Source organism: Delphinus delphis, chromosome 10 (assembly GCF_949987515.2).
Source record: "Delphinus delphis chromosome 10, mDelDel1.2, whole genome shotgun sequence".
Lineage (NCBI taxonomy): Eukaryota > Metazoa > Chordata > Mammalia > Artiodactyla > Delphinidae > Delphinus > Delphinus delphis.
Window position 1 is genome coordinate 73204435 of NC_082692.2, and position 22898 is coordinate 73227332.

The 22898-nt window shown below is 45.9% G+C and overlaps 1 protein-coding gene across 13 annotated transcripts in view; it reads left to right on the forward strand.

The window, feature by feature from the left end:
- PXK (PX domain containing serine/threonine kinase like) overlaps positions 1–22898 on the forward strand; it is a 75765-nt gene that overhangs the window by 51387 nt on the left and 1480 nt on the right. For 5 of the 13 annotated variants that reach the window (XM_060022764.1, XM_060022765.1, XM_060022762.1 and 2 more), the window contains 6 exons: positions 853–931; positions 3597–3645; positions 8130–8207; positions 8741–8827; positions 9272–9341; positions 12299–12361. In XM_060022764.1, the coding sequence (XP_059878747.1) occupies positions 853–931; positions 3597–3645; positions 8130–8207; positions 8741–8827; positions 9272–9341; positions 12299–12361 (426 nt within the window). Of the gene's footprint in view, positions 1–852; positions 932–3596; positions 3646–8129; positions 8208–8740; positions 8828–9271; positions 9342–12298; positions 12362–18822; positions 18856–21447; positions 21485–22898 lie in introns of all 13 variants that reach the window. The other 8 variants (XM_060022763.1, XM_060022766.1, XM_060022769.1 and 5 more) reach the window with 6 other exon arrangements.

The following is a 22898-nucleotide window of genomic DNA, read 5'->3' on the forward strand; positions in this document are numbered from 1 at the left end:
GGTAGAGGAGAGCCTGGCAAGCCTAGGGCTAGGAAAGGCAGACAGGAATGCAGATACCTGGCACCAGGATCCAGGAGCTCTTCTAGCATTACTGAGGGGGCTGAAGCGAGTGCGGGGATGAGTGGGCACCTGTAAGAAGAAGGGATGTGGGGACTGATGCAGAGTCATCCGGGGACCCTTTCATCCCCTCCACAGCCAGCTCAGAACTCACTGCCAGAGCAGAGGGAGCGGAGGGCGGGGCAGGTCTTGGACCACTGTGCCTTCCAGGCATGTGGGGCAACCCTCCACCAGTGTTAGTTTTGTATCAAATGAGATGGTTCCAGAGAACAGGCCCCGAGACTTCTTTGGGTTGAGTTTGAACAGAACAGCTGACACTGAACAGTTACCTGCAAGTAGAAAAATCTGGCTGCTTTTGTTTACATCATCCAGGGTGTGGGATGGTGCGATACTAACAGTTGGCATTTCGTGTAATGGTTTTGACTAAAAGCAGGCAAGCAGAGAAATGTCACTCAGGTTCAGAATTTTACTTCTGTGTAGTGTTTACTTCTCTTTTCAGAGAGCAAACATATTTATGGATGATATCTTGAATCCCTCCTCCAGTTATCTCTGGAATATATTTAGCTTTCTGTCAGCATGTGGTTCCTGAACCATTTCTTTTGAGGCGTCAGTAGTGTCAGTGTTGCCAGCATCCCCCTCCCCGGCACGTATGCCATCTGTCTGTGCGTGAAGAGTTTTGACACTGTCCTGATCAGCCCGCAGACAGTTGTTGCAAAGCGGTGTCAAACTTTTCATCACCAAGTGGATTTGCCAGCATGTTCTGTGGAACTAAAATGTGTATCTGTTCATTTCAAGTGGCCGTGTTGGAGTCTACGCTGTCTTGTGAAGCCTGTAAAAATGGCATGCCCACCGTCTCCCGGCTCTTACAGATGCCGTAAGTCAATCCCACACCTTGGCTGTAACCCTCCTAACCGTGTTGACCACTAGCCCAAGTGTCTGGTCCTGGTAGAGACTCAACAGCGTCCCCGCAGAGTCACCGTGACCTGCTTGCTGGTGGTCACTTGCTGCATGATGTCCTGACCTTTCCTTGTGACCTCTCTGCACCACAGCCTGACTGCTGTCTCTTCACATCAGTGTCATCTTCACATGTGTCTCTCCCTGTCCATGTTGGCGTTGTATACATGGACTTCCCGCTTGGGAGGTACTGAAGGGGGGCCACCCTGTTTCAGTGCACCGCGTGGCCCACGGCTGTGGCTGCTTCGCTAGCCGCTGGCTGGGGAGGTTCTGGCCTTTCGGAGGAGGGCACCGTGGCTCTGGCCTCCCCTGCACTTGTTTGTTCATTTCCTCACTGGGTAACACATATCTAACGTCTGGCGTGTACCAGGCACTGTGCTGGGGCGTAGAGCTCAGGAGACATTCTCCTTTAAACAGGGTTATGAATATTCAACTGAGGTGGGTGAAATAGTGCTTTGGGGCCTTTCCTTTAGGTATGTTTTCTATTCCTTCATGGAAAGGCAGCAGGGTGGTTAAGAAGCATGTGTCTGAGGTTAGACAGACCTGGGGGTGGGCCCAGCCTTACCACTTCTACCTGGGTGACCTTGGGCAGGTTTCCTAACCTCTGGAAGCTGAGTTTCCCCGTCTGTAAGTGGGGACAATAATAGCCCCCACCTCAGAGGGCTGTTGGGAGGATTTATTGCAATGATTCCTAGTACAGTGCCAGTTACTAAAGCAGAGCTTATTAAATGTTAGTTATGCTTACTATTGATTCAGCTCATACTCTGTGCCTTGCGACTTACCCAGTGCTCTGTAAACAGACGTATTTGGGAAACAATTGTATGGGGAAATAAGGCGGGACAGCTTGAGGTACATACAGCCCGAGGTCAGAGGAGGCGGTGATAACTTCAGATTCCTTGTGTTAGGGAAAGTCTACTCCAGCTCCGGCACAGTCCTAGGCCCTGGGGAGGCTGTGATGGACAGAGCGGCCCAAGCCCCCACCATGTGGATGTGACTTCCTAATGTTTGACTGACACTGGTGCCTCCCTCCCCAAACCAGCCACCATTAATAACAGTGTAAACGTGGAAAAATAGATCTAGTCAGGGAAACAAAACAATTTTCACACACACTTTTAGAACATATGCATTTGTAGTTAGGGAACAGCTTGTATCCATGTTAATTTACTTGGGTTTGTAGTCGCACCCCCTGCTCCAAAGCTCTTACATTTTTCTCCCAATCTTCCAGTTCTAAAGTGAATCCAGATAATTTTTCTTCACTTAAGTCTTTCTACCGTGTGGGCTTCAGCCTTGAGACAGCACTTGGAGAGGTGTGAACTCTGTTCAGTTCAAAACGTGTTGTCTGGAAATAAGTGGACCCTCGGCCTTGAAGGGGAGAGTTCTGTCTCCACCTCCAGGCCGCCCAGGGAGTGCTGTGGGGAAAAGTTAACCCTGTCACTTGTACTTGTGATGTAGTTCCTGTTTTTTAAAAAGGGGAACCATTCAAAGAAAGACTTACTTAGAGCCTTTTGGGCACTGCCCAGACAACCATTTAAATTCTCTGACCTGTTTTAGCCAAAACAGTTCAGAATTCCTCATGCTGTTGTTTTTAATAACACACTTTTGGGCCTCCCTGGTGGCACAGTGGTTGAGAATCCGCCTGCCAATGCAGGGGAGACGGGTTCGAGCCTTGGTCCGGGAGGATCCCTCATGCCGCGGAGCAACTAGGCCCGTGTGCCACAACTGCTGAGCGTGTGCTCTAGAGCCTGTGACCCACAACGATTGAGCCCGCGTGCCACAACTACTGAAGCCCATGAGCCTAGAGCCCGTGCTCTGCAACAAGAAAAGCCACCGCAATGAGAAGCCCGCGTACCTCAACAAAGAGTAGCCCCTGCTCGCCACAACTAGAGAAAACCCACGCGCAGCAATGAAGACCCAACACAGCAAAAAATAAATAAAATAAATCTATTAAAAAAAAATAGCTCCCTTTATAAAAACAAAAAACACACTTTTGAAGAGAGAATTGATATTCTCCCAGAGCTGCTATTTCTTTTTAAGAGAGCATGAGAAACACTACTTTTCTTAGAAGAAAATTATTTTCTCATTGGATTCCAATCAGAACAATTCCTTTTTTACTTACTCTCATGTTTTTATTATATTGAGCTCTAGAATAAATTTTGTCCTCCTCTGGGGCAAAAAAAAAAAAAAGGAAAGCCAATTATTCTGTTTAGAAATATCTACTGCATAGATTATTTGCAATATGATACAAATACAATAAATAATGTGCAGATTTCTTTTCAAAACGTGAATTAATTCACTATGTAGCGTGAGAAGACTGTCACCCCTCAGTGGGGAAATCAGCTCCCCTACACAGCTGACCCAGTCCCCATGGAGAGCTCCGAGATGGTGGGGAGTGGCGGTTTCTGGAGGTCACCTTGGGTGGCCCGGAAACCCCTTTGAGTTTGATAAACATGAGATGGTGTATTGGCTCGGGGCCGGGGGATGTTGGGGGGCACTTGATGGGCAAAAAATGTCTCATTCTGCTTTGATCGTGTTCTGGGAGTGCACCTGGTTTAAGAAAGATATTTGTTTGTTTCTTTTCTTTACAGATTATTCAGTGATGTTCTGCTAACTACTTCCGAGAAGCCACAGTTTAAGGTAAAGCAAATTATATCATTTCTTGGTTTGTGACATGAATGTGTACTTGGAAAGTTAGCGCTTTTTTAATCAAAAAAAGAAGGCACAGTATTTATAAGTGTGGACTGGAAAAACGCACACTTAAGAGCGTTTTTATTTGGGGACCTTACTGAGGACAGTAGCCGGGAGACAGCTTCTCAGATAGCTCTAAGGAACTATGAAGAGGCAGGGGAGGGGCCAGGATATATATGAACTTTTTGCTGGAAAAAAACATGTAGTCAAGCATGAAAAGATTACTGCTAATCACAGAAGACAGATATCTGAAGTTAATGATTTTAGTGTTTTTCTATGTATGAAAGATGCCAAGAACCTGGGGTCATTGAAATTTTTCCTTAGATAGGCATCTTAACTCCCTAGGGTCCTGTATATCCAAAGCACAGAATGCTTCCTGTTTTTCTCCACCCTGAATTCCCCCCAGCGTGAACCTTCGGGGGCAATTGCAATGGGTTGCAGCTTAATCCTTGTGGAACGGGAATGGCCAGCAGCCTTCTTTATTTTACATAAAGAAAAATTGCAAATAATCTAAATATCCTATAATGAGGGAATAGCTTAATAATTTAAGTACATGTATTGGATTAAATATGTTTTATCTAATAAAAGTAAAATTTATAAAGACATTGTAGTAGCCTGGAAAATGATTATTATTTGGGCTAAGGGAAAAAAACAGGATATAAAATACAGTGTGTAAGAAAAAAATACCTCTGTCTAGAATAAGGACTGGAAGGAAGTATCCTGGGAAGTGGCAGTGTTATGTGGTGTTATGCAAAGAGCAGGGGCTTTGGAACAAACGTATGGACGTCAAGGGGGGAAGCGGGGGTGGCATGAGTTAGGAGATTGGGACTGACATGTATACACTAATATGTATAAGATAGATAACTAATGAGAACCTGCTGTATAGCACAGGGAATTCCACTTCGCTGTACAATAGAAACTAACCCAACATTGTAAAACAACTATATCCCAATTTTAAAAAAGGAAGAAAAAAAAAAGAGCAGGGGCTTTGGAACTCCCCCAAACCAGGTTGATGCCTTGCTTTGCTTTCATGATACCAGCCATTTATCTAAGGCAGGGTTTCTTAGCCCTGACCTTTGACACTTTGGACCAGGTCGCTGTTCTTTGTTGCCGGGGCTCTGCTGTGCGTTGTGGGATGTTGAGCAGCACCCCTGGCCTGTACCCACTAGATACAAGCAGTACTCTCATTCCACCCCACAACTGTGTGACCGTGAAAACTGCTTCCAGATGCAGCCAACTGTCCCCTAGGGAGGGGACGGGGGCAAAATCACCCTCATTTGAGAGCCACTGATATATGGGCAAGGACCTATTCTTTGGGTCTACGTTTACTCGTTGTGTAGAATTGGTGAGTAAAACTTGTCTGTTGTCACTGGACAACTGAGATGATCCCTGAGAACGCCTAGTTCAGGGCTGGGCGCTCACTGTTAGCATTGTTTTGGGTAGTGAGATGAAGGGTATTTCTCTTTCTCCTCTCTCTATTCCCCCAAAACCTGTAAAACTCTTACGAAGAAATTACATTTAGGGGGGGAAAAAACAAAAGAAAACCCCAAACAAGGTGGGGTCAGAAGATTTATAGGCAAGGGAGAAGTTTTCCTCTGTCCTGTTTTGCCAGTTAGAGGAGTTCTGACAATAATAGCTTCTTTGGATCTGATGTAGGAAAAAAAAAACTTTTAAATTCATGTCTTTGTTACTGAAACTCTTCAGGAAATGCATTCAGCCTTGTAAATAAATATGCCCTCCTCAACCCTAGTAGTCCAGCCCAGGGGTTATCATCAGCCCTTGTTCTTCCTCCAAGCCAGAGAGCCTGCAGCAAAGACACTGTGATCTTAAAAACCAGTGTATGTCTGTTTTCTTTCTGGAAAGATACACGAGAGACTGGCGATGTTGGTTGCCTCCATGGTGGGGGACTAGGTGGGATGTTTTTTACTGTGGATATACCCTTTTTATGCCTTCTGAGTTTTGAACCATATCACTGTGTATTACCTACTCAAAACTTTTTTAAACTTAAAATTTTTTTTTAATATTCATTTAATTTATTTATTTGGTTTTGCCTGCGTCGGATCTTAGTTGTGGCATGCAGGCTCTTCGTTGTGGCGCGCAGCCTCTTCGTTGTGGCGTGCAGGCTTCTCTCTAGTTGTGGCACACAGGTTCCAGAGCGCATGGGCTCTGTAGTTTGTGGCACGCAAGCTCTCTAGTTGAGGCACGCGGGCTCAGTAGTTGCCCCGCAGCACGTGGGGTGGTAGTTCCCCGACCAGGGATCGAACCTGCATCCTCTGCACTGGAAGGCAAATTAACCACTGGACCATCAGTGAAGTTCCCTAAACTTAAATTTTTAGAAGAATAATAGAGACAAAAAGTTGAACATGGTCTGGGTGTCTGTTTTCTAGGCCTGAACTCCTCATGGTTTGAAAAACTAATAAATTAAGAAATGACAAGCTCAGAACCACACTAAGCTTTTGTTAATAGCATCTTCCAGTAGGAAAAAACTTAATCTTGTGAAATTCAGAAAATAAGTCTTAAGAAAGAAAGGAAGGGAGGGAGGGAGGGAGGGAGGAAATAAGTCTTTCACAGAGAAAATCCCTCTGAAGTTATAGAATATTATAATTACTTGAATTTGTTTGTGTGTGTTCCAATAAGCTTTATATATTTTTTTGTTTTTAGTTATGATAAAAACATCATGTAAAAATGTATCCTCTTAGCCATTTTTAAGTGTACAGCTCAGTGGTGTGAAGTGTATTCACATTGTCGTGTAACAGATCTCTGGAACTTTTTCATCTTGCAAACCGAAACTCGAGAACCACCTTAAGTACAACTCCCAATTTTTCCACCCCCAGCCCTTTGGCAAACACATTTTACCTTTTAGATATCTCATATAAGTGGAATCATACAGGATTTGTCCTTTTGTGACAGGCTTATCTCACCCAGTGTAATGTCCTCAAGGTTCATCCATGTTATAAGCATATGACAGTATTTCTTTCCTTTTTAAGGCCGAATAATATTCCCCTGTGTGTATATACCACATTTTATTTATCCATTCATCTATCGATGGATATGTGGGTTTCTTCCATCCCTTGGCTATTGTGAATAATGCTTCAATGAACATGGGGCATGCTTTGATATCCTGCTTTCAGTTCTTTGGGATATATACCCAGAAGCAGGATTGCTGGATCATATGGTAATTCTATTTTTAGATTTTTTTGAGGAACTTCTATGCTGTTTTCCATAGCTGCTGTGCCATTTTACATTCCCACCATTAGTGTACAATTTTTTCCATCCTCACCAACATTTGTTATTTTCTGTTTTTTTGATAGTTACCATCCTAATATGTGAGGTTATATCTCATTGTGGTTTTGGTTTGCATTTCTGTCATGATTGGAGCTATTGATCATCTTTCCATATGCTTGTTGGCCATTTGTGTATCTTCATTGGAGAAGTGTCTGTTTAGGTCCTTTGCCATTTTTTCCTTTGATTTTCTGCTCTTTATTTATTTTTTTTCTGGTTTATTGTGGCATAATCCATTTTTGGTGACAAGTCCATTTTTTAATTGATTATTTATGTTTTTGTTTTCGAGTTGTAGGAGTTCTTTATATATGCTGGATATTAACCCCTTAACAGATGTATGATTTCCATTTATTTTCTCCTATTCCGTAGGTTGCCTTTTCACTCTGTTGATTGTTTCCTTTGATGTTCAGAAGTTTTAAGCTTGATTTAAGCTTGATGCAGTCGCATTTGTCTATTTTGGCTTTTGTTGCCTGTGCTTTTGGTGTCCTGTCCAAGAAATTATTGCCAAATCCATTATCACAAAGCTTTCTCCCTATGTTTTCTTCTAAGAGTTGTATGTTTTTAGGTCTTAGGTTTAGGTCTTTAATTCAATTTTGAGTTAATTTTTGCATACAGTGTAAGGTAGGGGTCCAGCTTCATTCTTTTGCATGTAGATATCCAGTTCTACCAGCACCATTTATTGAAGAAACTGTCCTTTTCCCACTGTGTGCTTTTGGCATGAGGGTTAATTTCTGGGCTCTCTGTTTGTTCTGTTGGTCTGTGTGTCTGTCTTTATTGCCAGTATCACACTGTTTTCTGTAGCTTTGTAACACATTTTGAAATCAGGGAGCGTGAGGCCTCCAGTTTCCATCTTCTTTTTCAGGATTGTTTTGGTAATTTGGGGTTCCTTGAGAATAACTTGAAATACTTGAAACATACATCATGCTTATTTATGTGTTAGTTTTATATATTTATTGCTAAAACATGCTAATGAGGTGAGTGTGTTTGGGGATACCAGAAGTGGCCAGGATAGGAGTCAAGTGGACAGCTTGTAACTGATTTCATTCCAGGTGTCCTCTTCCTTGACTAGCAACTGTTTTTTATTCAAACTGGGATTTGAGAGACTCCCCAGCTATTTTACTCAATAGATTATGTACTTTCTCTTCTTTCAGATCCCCACAAAGTTAAAAGAGGCATTGAGAATTGCCAAAGAATGTATAGAAAAGAGGCTAATTGAAGAACAGAAACAGGTAAATTGCTAATAGTTCCTCATTGCCTTTTGATCTTTTAGTGTCCCCATCCTCTGCTGTGGTGATCACAGTGATTTACTTGTAACTGAGTATGCATTCCATAAACAGTTCTTGCATACTTGCTCTGGACCAGGCTCCATGTTCAGTGCTACAAGACAGCTGAGTACTTCACAGTCCTACCCTCAAGGACCTCAGCCTGTGGGGGAAACAAACATGTCCACAAAGAGCAGTCCTCCTTTATGATCAGGGCAGACTGGGTGGTGATGGGGCACACATGCTCCATGCTCTAAAGGTGCTGGGGACCACACTCATTTTCCGTAAGAGAGAGAAAGGCAGGAAGGAACTCGGGGAGAGAGAAAGGTCTTCATCTGCTGGCACACTCTTCTCCCAGACATCCAGACCCAAGCTTGGAGGCAGACAGGCTGAGCAAGGAAAGATTTTTCATCCAAATGATTTGATTTGGCAAAACATGTTAGAGATTTTCATTAGTGTAGGATATGCTTACAGTTGTGGTGAATTGTGGTCTCTTAAAGATCCACCAGCATCGAAGACTGACAAGAGCTCAGTCTCACCATGGATCCGAAGAAGAAAGAAAAAAGAGGAAGATCTTAGCTCGAAAGGTAAGTCCGGTGTCTCTCTGAATTCTTTCTTGCGAATTCCTGACTAGATGTGAAAAAAAGTTCTAGGTTAATGGTGCCCATTTAGTTAATGACAGATTCTGTGCTTTATCTCCATGAAAGCTAAAACCATTTCCAGATGACTGGTTTGCAGCTTCTGAAAGAAAAGCCATATAATATCAGCAGAGAAATGGACCATAGAGTTTCCTGGCTTGCTGGGCTGATTATGGCCTTAATGTAATTGCGGGAAATGACTGGCCTGAGAGAGTGAACTCAGCATTCTTGGTTTTATTTCTCCCTTTAGTTTTGGCTTGTGGCTTCTTCACTGTGTTCAGTTATGAGACCAAATATGACTTTGTGTGTAGCTAGTCTAACTATGCCTGGAAAATGTTTTTATTCTGGTATGTTTATTCTTCGCTTTTCCCCCTCTATTTTTTATTTTTAAAGAAGTCAAAACGATCTGCTGTTGAAAATAGTGAAGAGCATTCAGCAAAATACAGCAACTCCAATAATTCAGGTAACTGGTTATAGGTTGTAGTGGGGCCAGGCCAATAATTCAGGTAACTGGTTATAGGTTGTAGTGGGGCCCAGGTCCCAAAGGTTAGGACCAGGAGTCAAGGGTTCTTGGGTTCTCCTGGGCAGTGTGGTGACCAGTGCAGAGGACAAAAGAACTCTGTCCCCAGGGAAGGATTGCCACAGCATTCAGAGGCTCACAGGACTCAAGTGCTAGAAGGCACCTCAGAGCTTACTGGGTAACCAGCCTCCTCACTGATGGCAGCATCAGCCCTGGAAGAAAAACCCACCCAACTTACAATGCAAGGCCTCCTGTTTATCAGCAGAGCCTATAGGAACTGAAATGGCCGTAAATCCCGCCCTCTGCTTGGTGCCCACGTGGCAGAAGGATAGGCCCTCCTGCATCAAGGAGAGGCCTCTATAGTGTGTGGGGATCGCAAAAAGCCACATTCCAGGAGGGCCAAGATGGCACAGAGTGCAGTGTCATGAGTTAGCCATCCTTGCTGTCACTCCTGGATGCCCCTTGCCCAGCCCTGCTGGCTTTGGGCCTTAATGTCCCCATCTTTGGAAATCAGATCAAGTGATCCCTTGGGACCTTCTAGGTCTTCTGCCTTATGATCTGTGAAGTAGAGTTCCACATAGAGAAGGGAAGGTTTCATCCTAACGGGCAGCTTTGGTTTAGCCCTGGAGGGCCAAAGGAAGGGGAGGGTTTTTTTAGGTTGAAGGATAGCTGCATATACTTCCAGGCGGGATAAGGACCAAGTAGAGACAGAGAAGTTGAAGATGCAAAAGAGAGAGTGATTGTTGGGGGGAGTGAGGGGGCTGGGGGTCAAAGGGTTAGCATCAAGTGCCCAGCTGTCAGTCTCAGCCTTGGAGGAAACCCATCCATCCCTTCGTGGTGTCAGGAGCCAGGAGGGGTAGGTGAAGAGTTAGAGGTGTTTAAAAGTGGAAGGAAGGGAGGAAATTGAGGGTGTTCACAGCTCATGCCTTCTCAGGTCTTCTCAGGGAAGTCAGTGAGGAAGGCATCTGCCAGGGGCAAGAGAAGAAGAAGTGAGGGGTTCGCAAGACCTGAAGGCTGGTCTAGCCATAGCCAGAGAATGCAGGCAGTGTGGGTAGAGCTGAAATTGGAAGAGTTGGGATGGAAGAAGATCATAGACTCCAGAGGGAGGGTGGGAATCATGCCCGCACCACTGCTTCGAGAGCCAAGCCAGAGATGGGCTCTGGAGGGAAGAGAAAGAGGGGAGGCTCCAGGCCCTGGAGGTCCCTGTGAGGACCAAGGCAGGCTCCTTGGGGATGGAGGCTAGGAGAGGAGAAGGGGCTGGAGGCTGTTGTGGCCGGCGGGTAATTTCAGAGTTGGAGGTCTGTTTTCTCCATGGTTGATGGGATGGACATAGGCCAGTCATTGTCATCACTAGGCTGAGACTCATGTCTCCAACTAGCCTGTCACCCTGGCAGGCACTCTGTCCAGCATCTACTTCTTTTATTTTTTTATTTTTTGCGGTACACGGGCCTCTCACTGTTGTGGCCTCTCCCGTTGCGGAGCACAGGCTCCGGACGCGCAGGCTCAGCGGCCATGGCTCATGGGCCCAGCTGCTCCGCGGCAGGTGGGATCCTCCCGGACCAAGGCACGAACCCGCGTCCCCTGCATCGGCAGGCGGACTCTCAACCACTGCGCCACCAGGGAAGCCCCATCTACTTCTTTATAAAGCAGAGAAAGCCTGGCTTGGTGTACTCCACCTTCCTGAGGCCCTGCCTGCCTGCAAGGCTCTTTGCCAGATGCAGCTGGATGGGACGCCAAGGACCCCCAGACACCACCTCAGGGAGTTTAGGAAAGCAAAGCAGCAGTTGATGGAAATGTATAGATCATCTCCACACCCCACTGGAATCACAAATTCAAACCTTCTCCCCCTTAAAATCTGTGTTAGCACTACAAGCAGTATGATATCAGGATGGGTTGAATTTCACCATCTTTTTCAGTGAAACGCCTCTCCCTTTTATAGGGAGACGAGAGGATATTGCAGATGGTGGAAGGGTCTTCAGCTGGAGGGAGGTGTGGCTTCATTAGGACATTTCTCCTCGTGCTCAGTGTCCGTGCTGTGCCCCCCACGTCCTGTGGGTGTGAGGGAGGTGGTGGGAGGCTGCCCCAGGACAGCTAGTGGCTTCTCAGGGGCATGGCCTCAGCCCTCCAGGAGCTTTGGTAACCCCTTGATAGGACTGCCATGTGAGGGAGGGGGCTCATGTGGGAGCTTCCATCTGCTCATTGGGCTACTTTCATGTCAAGCCAGGAGGACGTATTCTGGGGATTTCTGAGCAATGGAGGAGATACTGGGAATTTGGCAATATTTGAAATATAAAAAGGTTACTAGGTCCAGAAAAAGCATGCAGCGTATGGGAATGTGCACACTATTTTGATGTAAATCATGGTATTTACTGAATTTCAGGTAAGAAAAGGCCTGGGAAATCCACACACTGAGTAGGCTGATCCTAATCAATTGAATGTGCCTGCTGGTAAAACGGAACTTCTCCAGAGAGTGTTCCTGGGTGGACGTGGTGGGGAACTCTCGCTTCTTTTGGAGAGGCCTCCCCCAGATGGTCCTGCCCTTCTCTGTCACCTCTACTGCTGTGGCACTGTCATTTGTCTTTCATTACCCGAGGACAGGGCTTGGGTCAGGAAGAGAAACTGCAGCCAGTTGCGTAAGCCATTGGATTGCACAAAGTTGGTTGCAAACCAGGCAGGCTGTGGGGAGCAGTGGGAGGCAGCGAGGGCTGGGGAAGGAAGTGGGTTGGACGCCTGTGGTCAGGGGTCCCGTCCCTGAATTCTCTGCCCAGCCTCGCTTTTTCCCACAAGGCTCACACACTCAGCCCAGTGCAGATTCTCAGACAGTGGTGGGTGCCGGCTCCGGCCAAGCCCCACATGTCTTCCTTTGGTCCCCATGAGGGTCTCTCTGTGTTTTCTCTTAGCAGGATCTGGGGCCAGCTCACCTCTCACATCCCCGTCATCGCCGACTCCACCCTCCACAGCAGGTTAGTGAGGAGGAAGAGAAAGCTGCCTTCCTCCCCTTCTGCACCAGCCCGGGAGAAGGGTGGGGCTTTCTCTTCTCACCTTGGCCCAAACATTTCAGGGGTCAGAGGGGACCAGCCTCCTCCAGAGAAACCAGTGGGAGCGCAGATTAGCAGTGTCACTTGGGAGAGACCAGGGTCCAGGTCTCTAGAGTCGGATTTCACGGGGAGCGGGATGGTCGGCTTCAGGGCTGCTCACTGCCCCCACCTCCAGCTCGCTCTCTCTACTGAAAAGCCTCACGCAGGCTCCTCAGATCACAGCCTGTCTGGGTACGCGCTCAGCTGAACAAAACAATCGTGCTGCTGCCCGGGGGCCCGGTCCTGCCAGGGCTCTCTCCTCAGGGAGACCAGCCACAGTGTCGGCTTTGTCACAGGGCACAGCTGGTGAAATGCCTGGGTGTGGGAGTGAACTACCCACCGAGCTTCTGATTTCCTGATGACTATTTGTGCTTTATTCTGCTCTGCATTTCATCACCTGAATATTTTTCTGTGGCTAGCTAACCTTTGTTTTGCGTTTGTGACTTAAATCAGATAGATACTGGGAGTTTTGTTTGAAAAATGTAAAAAGAGTTTATTTCAGGGAATACTTATAAAAATTATCTCTAATTCTGTGGAGTGGCCTCATAATGCTAACTTTCTTCTTTCTTTTTTGAACTAATAGCTTTCTCCTAACCATTTTGCAAGCCTCATAAAAACGCACTGGGGCACCAGTATCTCCTTTCACTTCTTAACTGAACCAGATGTTCTGGATGTCAGAGAAGTCGGTTCTGCCACTCAGAGCTTGTCGGCTGGCTGTGCTTGGAAGAGCTGCTGCAGCTGTCTGGAGGGAGAGTCACGGGCTGGGGTTGATTTATGAGTTGATGACACCATATTCATTAAGGCTTAAAGTGGTGCCCAGGAGCTACCAAGAGCATAACCGACAGCTCTCAAATGCTTCTAACTGACCTTCCAAAAAAACCCCCCCAAACAACAGTCAAATGTAAGGAGACCGGTTTGAAGGCCTCGCGTCTGTCTGGTGGGTGTCTCTCCTTGCTGGCCGAGCCTGGTTACTGGTAGTTTGCTGTCGAGTGTTCTGGGCCCAGGGCCTATTTTAATAGCAAAATACCTGGCTGATGGGGGATAATATTCTATTTCCTGTCTGACTTTGTCAGCAGATTTTACAAGAAAGCTTCCAAATATTGATCAATATAGAAAATAGACTTCTCTGTCTTTTGTAGAGGTGACCTGTATAGGCCGATCGGAAATTTCGGGGGAGCCACTGCCCAGATCATGCTGAGGCGTTTTCTAGAAGATAGGATATTAATTTCACACCACTTAGACATACTAAGGAGACTGGAGAGAATTAATAGTGAGAATCCATGAAGCCTCCTTTAACAACTGAGGTGTCTATCCGGTAGCTCAGAGCACTTTGCTGTGTGCATTGGACGTGGGAAGTTACCTGCCAGTGCTCATTTTTAAACGCCTTGGAGAATTCAGTCTATATGGATTATTTTTGATGAATCCTCTAATTGACCTGAGTTCTCAGTGGGAGGATTCTCATACAGTAGCAGGTTTGCATGAGATGAGGTAACTTTTAGAACAAGAAGAAAAAGAGGAATCTTTTGTTATTAGACTCAACGTTGGAAAAAACTTCATCTGAGGCGAGAGGGAGCAATTGGGTGGATAGTTCCCTATCCTGAAGGGGAGTTGTAAAGATTCAGAGGGAAACATATGTGAGGCCACAAGCACGATGCCTGGCAGAAATGGGAGGTTCCCAGCAAGTGTTGGCTCCCTCTTTTCCTTTATGTCCTTTAATGTTTTATTGATGAAATTATTGATTCAGCCCCAGAGACTGTACTCTGACCTCTGCTGGTTATTTATTGTAACGCGTCTCATAAAAATAATAGCTAGTATTTGCCTATCAACCTAGCATTTCAGGCCCTAAGCGAGCCACCCATGGTGAGTTTATTTATTCATCTACTGGAGATGCATTTATTGAGAGCTGCTGTGTGCCCAGCACTGTGCTAAGCGCTGGGTCACAGAGATGAGCAGGCAGACAAGGCCCCAGCCGAGGTGGCCTCACATTGCCAGCACCTCTCAGGAGCTCCAAAATGATAGATACAATTCAAGCAAGTGCTTTCCTTGGGGTCCACCCATGGTAATTTTTTTCTCCCAGTAGTTCCCCTTCTTAAATAGAGAATCTCCACCTGAAAAAACTAGCCCACCAACAAAGTGACATCTTGAGCTTCTGTTCTGTACAAGGCATCAGGGAGCTACAAACAGGTGATAGTCTCATGCTACCGTACCCATGGGAGATGCTCAGTAAATCCTTATGGGTGGATTTGCTTGGACTTGGTCTGCCTTCAGGGTCTCTGCTGGGTGAGGGCAAGGCTGTAGGCCTACGGGTGGCAACTTCTGGCTCAGAAGCCCCTGCTTAGACTGGTCCTTTTCCTTCCAGGACAGGAGGCCAGGCTTCTCATTGGGCTCATCTGTGTTGCCGCCTCTCTGCACGCTGCCTGTCTTATTGCTGGAATCACATTTACTCCAATTTATGTCTTTACTTCTAGGCCACATCTATGGTTTATCTGGGAACTAAGTCAAGCATAGTGTCTTCCAGCTTTATGATAAAATGCAATTTTCTCAAGAAATGAGGGAAAATTCTTCATTTTCAAGGGCTAGTTTAGAAAAGGAATTCCTGCTAAAGGTAGCATCTCAAACACAACTCGATCTGGGAGCCCTTGGAAACTACACCTTGGGCTGTGGAACCTAAACTTGAGGATCACCACTCGCTAGTTCTGGGACCTTGGAGGAGATACTTGACCTCCCTGGGCTTCAGGTTTTGAAACCGAGTGAGGCCCTGTGGGACTCCCGGGCACGGAGGCCCTCTTGTCCTCTCTTTCTTGTAGGCAAGACTCCAGGTTCCTTGACCTTCCCTGAGTTCCAAAGGGCAGATTGGAAGAGTTGCTAATCACGGGAGGAGTAGCCAGGAAACCACCTGAGTTGAGATTAAGGAAGTACAAGTCCGGCACACGCCCTGATCTTGTCAGAGACTCCACCCTTGGACCTATTGTTATCAAACCCTTCATCAGGTCGTCTGGGGTGGGGACACATAGTTTCTCCAGGCAGGAGCCTGCTGTGTCCCCGTTTGCCTGGCAAAGTAATAAAGCTATCCTTTTCTACTTCACCCAAAACTCTGTCCCCGAGATTTGATTTGGCAGTGGTGTAGAGAGAGGCTGAGCTTTCAGCATCAGTTTCCCATTTGTAAAGGAGGCTAATAACAGTGCCTGCCTAGGGGGTTTATTACGAGGGTCCAGAGGGTTCCATGCCCATGGAGTTAGAACAGCGCCTGATACACAGTAAGCCCTCAGGACACTGTTAGTTACTGAGAGACCTTGAGTGAGTCACTTTCCGTGTCTGGGTTTGGGTTATGTCCTCTGTAGAAGGCAAAAAGCGTGGGAGTCAGAGGAGACTATCTCACAGTTCTAATCAAGCATCCTGTAAACCCACTGTGGACCCCGCCCTTCGGCAGTTTGTTCAGCAATAGATCAACTGAGGCAAGTTCAGTTTGACAGCATTGCCTTTCTTCCTGAAAGCATCAATTTTAAGCACATTTGTGGTAGCTGAGGGTGGTTTTCAGCTCAGTTGCTTTCAGGACGGGGCAGAAGTGACAGATGTTTCTAAGCGAAGGGGTGTTACTCTCATGAGCCCTTTCCAGCATTTGTGTAAGGACTGGGGCCTCTCCTGTTTCTTACTGTACTTCCCTGCTGTGGGCCTCTTCTTGAAATCCTTACCAAATTGATGGGAGAAATATTTCCTTAAGTCTGCTGGCAATTCCATCAGGTAGGGTGGGATTCTCTAAAACTCTTTTTTTTTTTTTTTTTCAGTGAGAACATTCCTAGCACTTTCTTTTTTTGCTAAGATTTCTGTTTCCTGCCTCTAGAAGATCATTCTTTCAAGAACTTTAAAATACTTTATCTTGACTTATGTCACGGTCAGTGTCACCAGCTAGTGTTTACACTCTGTATTCATGGACCTGAGTGGTTTAGATGGTCCTAATTGACACACAGATATTTGCTCCTACCCTCCCTTTGGGAGGAGACAAACCTGTTGCCTTGCCATTGTGTGTGTGTGTGTGTGTGTGTGTGTGTGTGTGTGTGTGTGTGTTTAAACAAAAGATTTGCAGAAGAGTATTTGGGAAAATCTTAGTAAGCAGAAGACCCAAATTATTACTGTTGTTGTTAATAATTGTGTTTAACATCTTTTGAGTGCTTATTCTGTGCTAGGCACTGTTCTAAGTGATTTATAGTTACTGTTTTATTTAATCCTCATGAATACCTCCCTATCCAATGAGCAGGGATTATACTTATAGCTCCATTTTACAGACAAATAAATTGAGGCACTAGTGGCATTAAAGGACTTTGACCAAGGTCACGCAAGTGGGGGATACTAGAGCCAAGATTTAAACTTGGTTCTGTCTTTGCTCATCTACTTGATTTCTCCTGAGCGCCTGCTTTCTCAGGTGCACTACAGGGCCTGTGCTGCTAAACGCTCTGCTTGGCTGGCGTGAAAAGAGCTCCAAAAGAACAGTTAGAAACCCCGGGCTTGGGTCGTAGCTCCACCACTTTCCAGATGGCCTTGGACAAGTAATTTTCATCCTTTGAAGCTGTCTTTTAAGAGAATATCTGGTGTTTATGAGGTAGATAATGTACACAACAGGGCTTTATAAGCAGTAAAGTACTGTCAAGTGTAAGCTATGAATGCCTTGCAAGAGAATTCTAGCCCTTCTTGCTTGAAGTTTATCATTTTCAGCAATACTTTTGAAGAGAGAGCTGGCAGTCTGTAGAAAACCAGTCTGTGAGCATGACTGGAGGGAGAGGGAAGTTTCATATCTGGAGACTGGAGGAGGGAAAACAGGGCCTTGTGGGCACAGAGTGACTGAGAACTTGAATAACAGGAAGGAGGGTTAAGAATAAATAAGGCGCAAACTGTGATGCATAAAATAAGCTACCAGGACATATTGTACAACACAGGGAATATAGCCAATATTTTATAATAACTATAAATGGATTATAACCTTTAAAAATTGTGAATCACTATATTGTACACCTGTAACTTATATAATATTATATAATATTGTATGTTAACTATACTTCAGTAAAAAAAAAAAAAAAATTACAAAGAAAAGGAATAAGTAAGGCACAAGAAGAGATGAATTCATTTAGAATGTTGGAGCTTCCGGAATTTATCTAGCCAGGTCAAACTCTGAAACCCATTCTAGGCTCAAAATCGATGGCTCTGCCCCTAAGAACTGCCTCGTTTTCTCAAAACTACACAAACACAAAGCAGTTTCTAGGATACACAGGTCTGCCCTGTAGTGCTTCTCCGAACAGTGTTGGTTCTGCTGTCCTGCCGGCTCACAGCCTTCCTCCCCGCTTCCAAGACCAAGTGTGTGAGCTCCTCTCCAGGGTACTCAGCTGCTGGGGGTGGGGCAGGCAGTGTCCCCAGCATCCTCCCAGAGCCCCCCGAGATCGGCAGTGGTCAGTCTGCCCTGCCCCACGTGGGCCTCGCTGAAGGGATTCTCCTCTGGGCAGTGGGGCACATTGGTTTGGAACGCTGGGATTCACCGTCAGGGAGAGGGTTATCTTTCACAATTAACCTGGAATCCAGTCAGTTAAAAAGAAGATAGGAAGAAATGTTTGCCTTTTTTTTTTTGTGCTGCGCCTTGGGCCTTGTGAGATCCTAGTTCCCCAAACTGGCCTGGCAGTGAAAGTGCTGAGTCCTAACCACTGGACCGCCAGGGAATTCCCACCTTTTTTTTTTGAATGGTTTTCTAGCCTTAGGTCAGCTAATGCTGCTCGCTGCCCTATTCAGCCTCTGGAGCCCGCTGCCTTCAGGGGAGAGGCCCCATGCTCCTGCCCAGGGGCCCCACCTTAGACGTCCCTGTGCTCTTGCTCTTCCCAAATTTAAAAAGACAGTTCTCTATTTTAGACCATAGACTTGCTTGGGGAAGTGATGAGTTCTAATTTTTCTCCCCTCTTGATAAACTGTCCTTATTTAGTACACTAGGTACGCTCCCAGTACCCGTTCCGCTTTCCAGGGGAGGTAAAACCGTGATGGGTCTTCTTAAGTGAGTGCTGTGCTTGTAAATAACTAAAAATATCTCAGAAGAAAGAAAGAAAAAAAAAAGAATGAAGAGGAAAGTGACTCATTAGTTACTCTGTTAGTGTGTTTGCCATGTTCTAAAAGGGTCACAGTCATGTTTACAAACCAGTGCTTCTTGTGGTTAACTTAAGTATATCCTAGTTCGGCAGTAAGAATAATCAGCATGTGATTCAGACTAATATTTTGCTGTCTCTTACTATTTGATTAAATGACACTAAAATCTGAATAATGACTTGTGTCCCCCCCCCCCTCTCTCTCTCTCTCTCTCTCTTTGCTGTTTTCAGTAGAGCATGCACCATTTTGAACGTGAATTTTCGGTAAAGTAAGCTATACTGATTTTTCTAACTTTAAAGATGCTCTGTTTCTGTATGTGAAATGGGACCCAGTGTGTCTAGCTCACTGAAGTGATGAACAAATGGGAAAGCAGATTCGAGACGATTTCCTTATCTGAATATTTAAATGAAATACAGCATCTTTAAAAAGCACCCAAGTGACTTCATTTACATTCATTTCATTTTCATCATGACCTTCAAAATCTTCATTTTCACTCTGATTTTAGTTCTAAAATAGAGCTCTAAAACCTGTAAATCAACTGCATGGCATTTTGGTATCTTTTAATTTTGGAAACCAGCACCTCACAGTCCTGTTGCTGCAAATGTGTCGGTTCCTTGTTCCCTCTGACAAAGGGGAAAAGGCGCTGGGCAGTTGCATTCTTGGTCACAGGGAAGCAACTTACAGCTTGTATAACTGACAATAGGGAAAAACAGTTCTTTTTTAAGCATCCTTAACAATACTTGAGTTGGGACATGAGTACAGCCTCCACGTCTTTCTGAGGTAAGAGGCTAAGGCGGTTCCAGAGAGCTGGGGCCTGCCTGCTTCCAGGGGTCCCCGCCCTCCACTCCCTCTCGAGGGTAGCTGGTAGGTGTGGTGTTGGTCTCGCGGCCATGTGGCCTCCCCTGATGTGTGTGGAGACCACAAAGGAACCCAGGCCGCAGACACGAGTAGACTGCCCACTGTCAGAGTTGGTCCAAGGCAAGGGGACGCTCAAACGTCCTTTTGACGGGGCTAGGGACGGTGTTTCTGGCGAGACATTCCTACCCAGATCTAACCTGTGCTCTTGCTGCAACAGTCTGTGGCCTGCTGCAGGGCCTCCGCTGGATTTCCAGGCTCCCATCTGAGGTTCTGGGGAGGGTGGAGTAGTTGGCTCTTGGGGTTTTTGTCTAAGAGAAGGTAAGATTGGAGAGATCAGGGCTGACCTGGTGATCACTGGAGGTAAGCTGTTTCAGAGCATCCGTCATCCTGGGGTGTTGCAGGCCAATGTTTTTCAAAGCTGGGTGAATTCATTTGGCAATCAGCCTGACACGGAATCTGGTTTTGTCTGCGGCCTGGGGATGAGGGTGATAGGAGGCCTCTGGGGGGGCGCCCCCTCATATTTAGGGAGTGGGGGGCCCGGGCATTAGGCAGTTGTTCCCAGGTTTGCTCCAGGCCAAAGAGCCAAGTCCGAATTTGGCCCCTTGTTAACATTCCCCCCTCCCACATCATTACCAACGTGTTGTAGCTTAAGCTCCAGTGAACCTTTAAAGGAATTTTGTGGACGACAGAAGAGGCAAAAAGGAAAAACTTAAAAAAAAAAAAAATCGATGGAGGCTGTAATTAGAGACTGTGAGTCCCTGGGTCTATGTTCTTGCCTCCTCCAGTGTTGACCTTCAGACCTGGACCTCCTCTCCCCTTCCAGAGCATTCTGAGCTGCTCCTGGCCCTAATCATACATATCAGGATCTGCCCTAGTTGTTGCAGGCCCAATGATGAAAGGTGGACCTCATGGGACATCGTGCCCTTTACGACTGGTTGGGCCCTCTGTGAGGGGACCACAGGTGACCTGCTCTTTCCTCTTGGATGGACATAGTCTCCTTTCTCACAGCCCTCAGCATCATATTATAGGCACAGGCTACCCTGTGGCACTTTGGACAGTGTATTTATTTATGCTGCCTACATATTCAAAGCGATTCATTCAGACAGTTTCAGCCTTTACTTGTAAGATGAAGATCCATTTACGGAATACCACGCCCCAATTCCCAAACTCTGTGGTAGTGAATTTGCACTTTTAATTTAGAGTGCCTAGTAATGAGGCCAAAGTCAAGGGATGGTTCCTCACGAGGGCCAAGCAGTTTCGTTCTGTGCCAAGAGAGCAGCCTGTACCCAAGTCCAGTTCCTGAGGCCCATCTCTAGCCTCCGAGAATCCTGGGCTAGAAGACTTGCAGTCTCTGGATGGCCAATTCCATGCGTTTAGTGGAACAAAGTGCTACTGCAGGCCTGTCTTCTCGTCTATAACCCTCACTGACTCTTCTGCCAGGGTCAAAGCACAAAGCTGGGAGGCAGACATGCTGGCACTCATTTGGGTACGTGTTGGGCCGTACATGTCAAGCCCAGATTCTGCTGCCCTTTTCTGGCCGTTGGGTGAGAGTGCTGGGAAGGGGAGGGGGCAGCTGGGAGGGCACTGGCGCCTACTCAGTCCTCCGGGCTCTGCAGTTGAGTTCCAAGAGGCTTCAGAGGCCGTCTCCTCTCCTCCTGGTATTTTACGGGTCACTTTCCAAGAACCCCCTTCAGAGGAATGCTTATGTCACACACTTACTCTCCCTGCTCTTTTCATCTCAACAGTCATTTCAGGTTTGAAGTCCTTTTTATCTCTGTAACCCTGTAACGTAAAGCCAGGAACATTTCCCCATAATCCACCTTGGCATAGAACATAATAGAACTTCATTCATTAGTTGTTATTGTACAGAACCAGTGAAAATTACATTTTGTTCATTTGTCTGTATTTAATGTTTATTTGTATTGCTATATTATTTTTTGAGAATTCCAAGATTGCAGAGCATGAGTGTGTGCATCTGTGTGATTCTTTAATTTCAGCTGCCTTAGGTTTGGGTAAAGATGTAAAGGAAGGTAAGTGGTCTTCTATGAAATACAATGCTTTAACCATTGCCTATCACAGTTGGGAAAAAGGTTGCACTTACTGAAGTATTTTATGGATGATCCTGACCACTCATCCATATAAACTCAAGTAGCAGTTGGTATGTTTACCTAGTATCACCACAGCTCAGTAGCAGTTTGAGGGAGGTGGTAGGGGAGCCATCTAGCAGAATGTCTTCTGTGGTAGCACTGGGGTGGGGTAGAGGATAAGACTAGAAAGAGATGTGGAGTCACGGGGAGCTGCAAGGGTCACAGGAAATGGGACAACTGTGACACAGTCAAGTTCTTCTTTAAAGCAGGGCTTTTTTTTTTTTTTTTTTTTGTGGCCATGCCACATGGCACGTGGGTTCTTAGTTGCGGCATGCAGGATCTTAGTTCCCCAGACCAGGGATCAAACCCACGCCCCCCTGCACTGGAAGCACGGAGTCTTAACCACTGGACAGTCAGGGAAGTCCCAGCAGGGATTTTTCTGTACCTAGTGTTTATTTTGTCCCAAGAGGACAATTCATTCATTGATTCAAAACTGTAAAATTCGAGCGCCCAATGTTTGTGTTTCTGAAAGCTAAGGGAGGATTCAGATACCTGTCCAGTTACCTGCTCCTTGCCCACCAGGGTACAGCTCGGCATTCCGGTCTCCCCTGACACTTCAGCAAAGATGTAGGGTTAGGGCATTTCCATCCTGTCCCTGGGTTGGGCCACAGTGGAAACATGGGTGCTTGAGGAAGATTCCTCCCTGAGAATACCATTGCTGGAGAGAGAAAGCCCTCTGCGCCTTGCTGTGCATTGCTAACATTAGCGTTTTATGTTTTTTTCATGCAACCTAATAGGAAATGATTATTCAAGATGGATGCCCCTGGGGAGCCCATAACCCAGCAGACAATGGTTACTTGCCGAGAATCCTAAGTGATTTGTCATTTTATGTTAAATCACGTCCTTCAAATATTGTGTGTTGGAGCAGCTAAAGAACCGTTCATCCCTTACTAGTAATTGATATTCCAGTAGCCCAGCTCTATGCATACAGATGTCTATCTTTAATTGCTAGCTCAGGAATAGGTGGAGCTGCCTGGAACCTGGAAAAAGTAGCTAATGGAACTTTTCTTTTGGGACCATGATTAAAGTTTGGAAATGGAAGTAGAGCCTCATCTATGCTGAGAATGTCGCTATGTATAGTTTCATGTAATCTGTGATATTGTTCAGTCTTTTCTCACATGACTATTACTTGGGAGAAATGGCAACTTTTAATTAATTCCCCTTTAATGCTTCTACGTTTCTTGTTCAAGTATTTAAAAAAAATCACACAGTACAGGGTGTGTTGGCCCGTTTGAGGGAAAACATTTGCAGTCTCACCGAAGTCCTTTCTGCCCAGGACTGAGCAGTAGCACGGATACAGG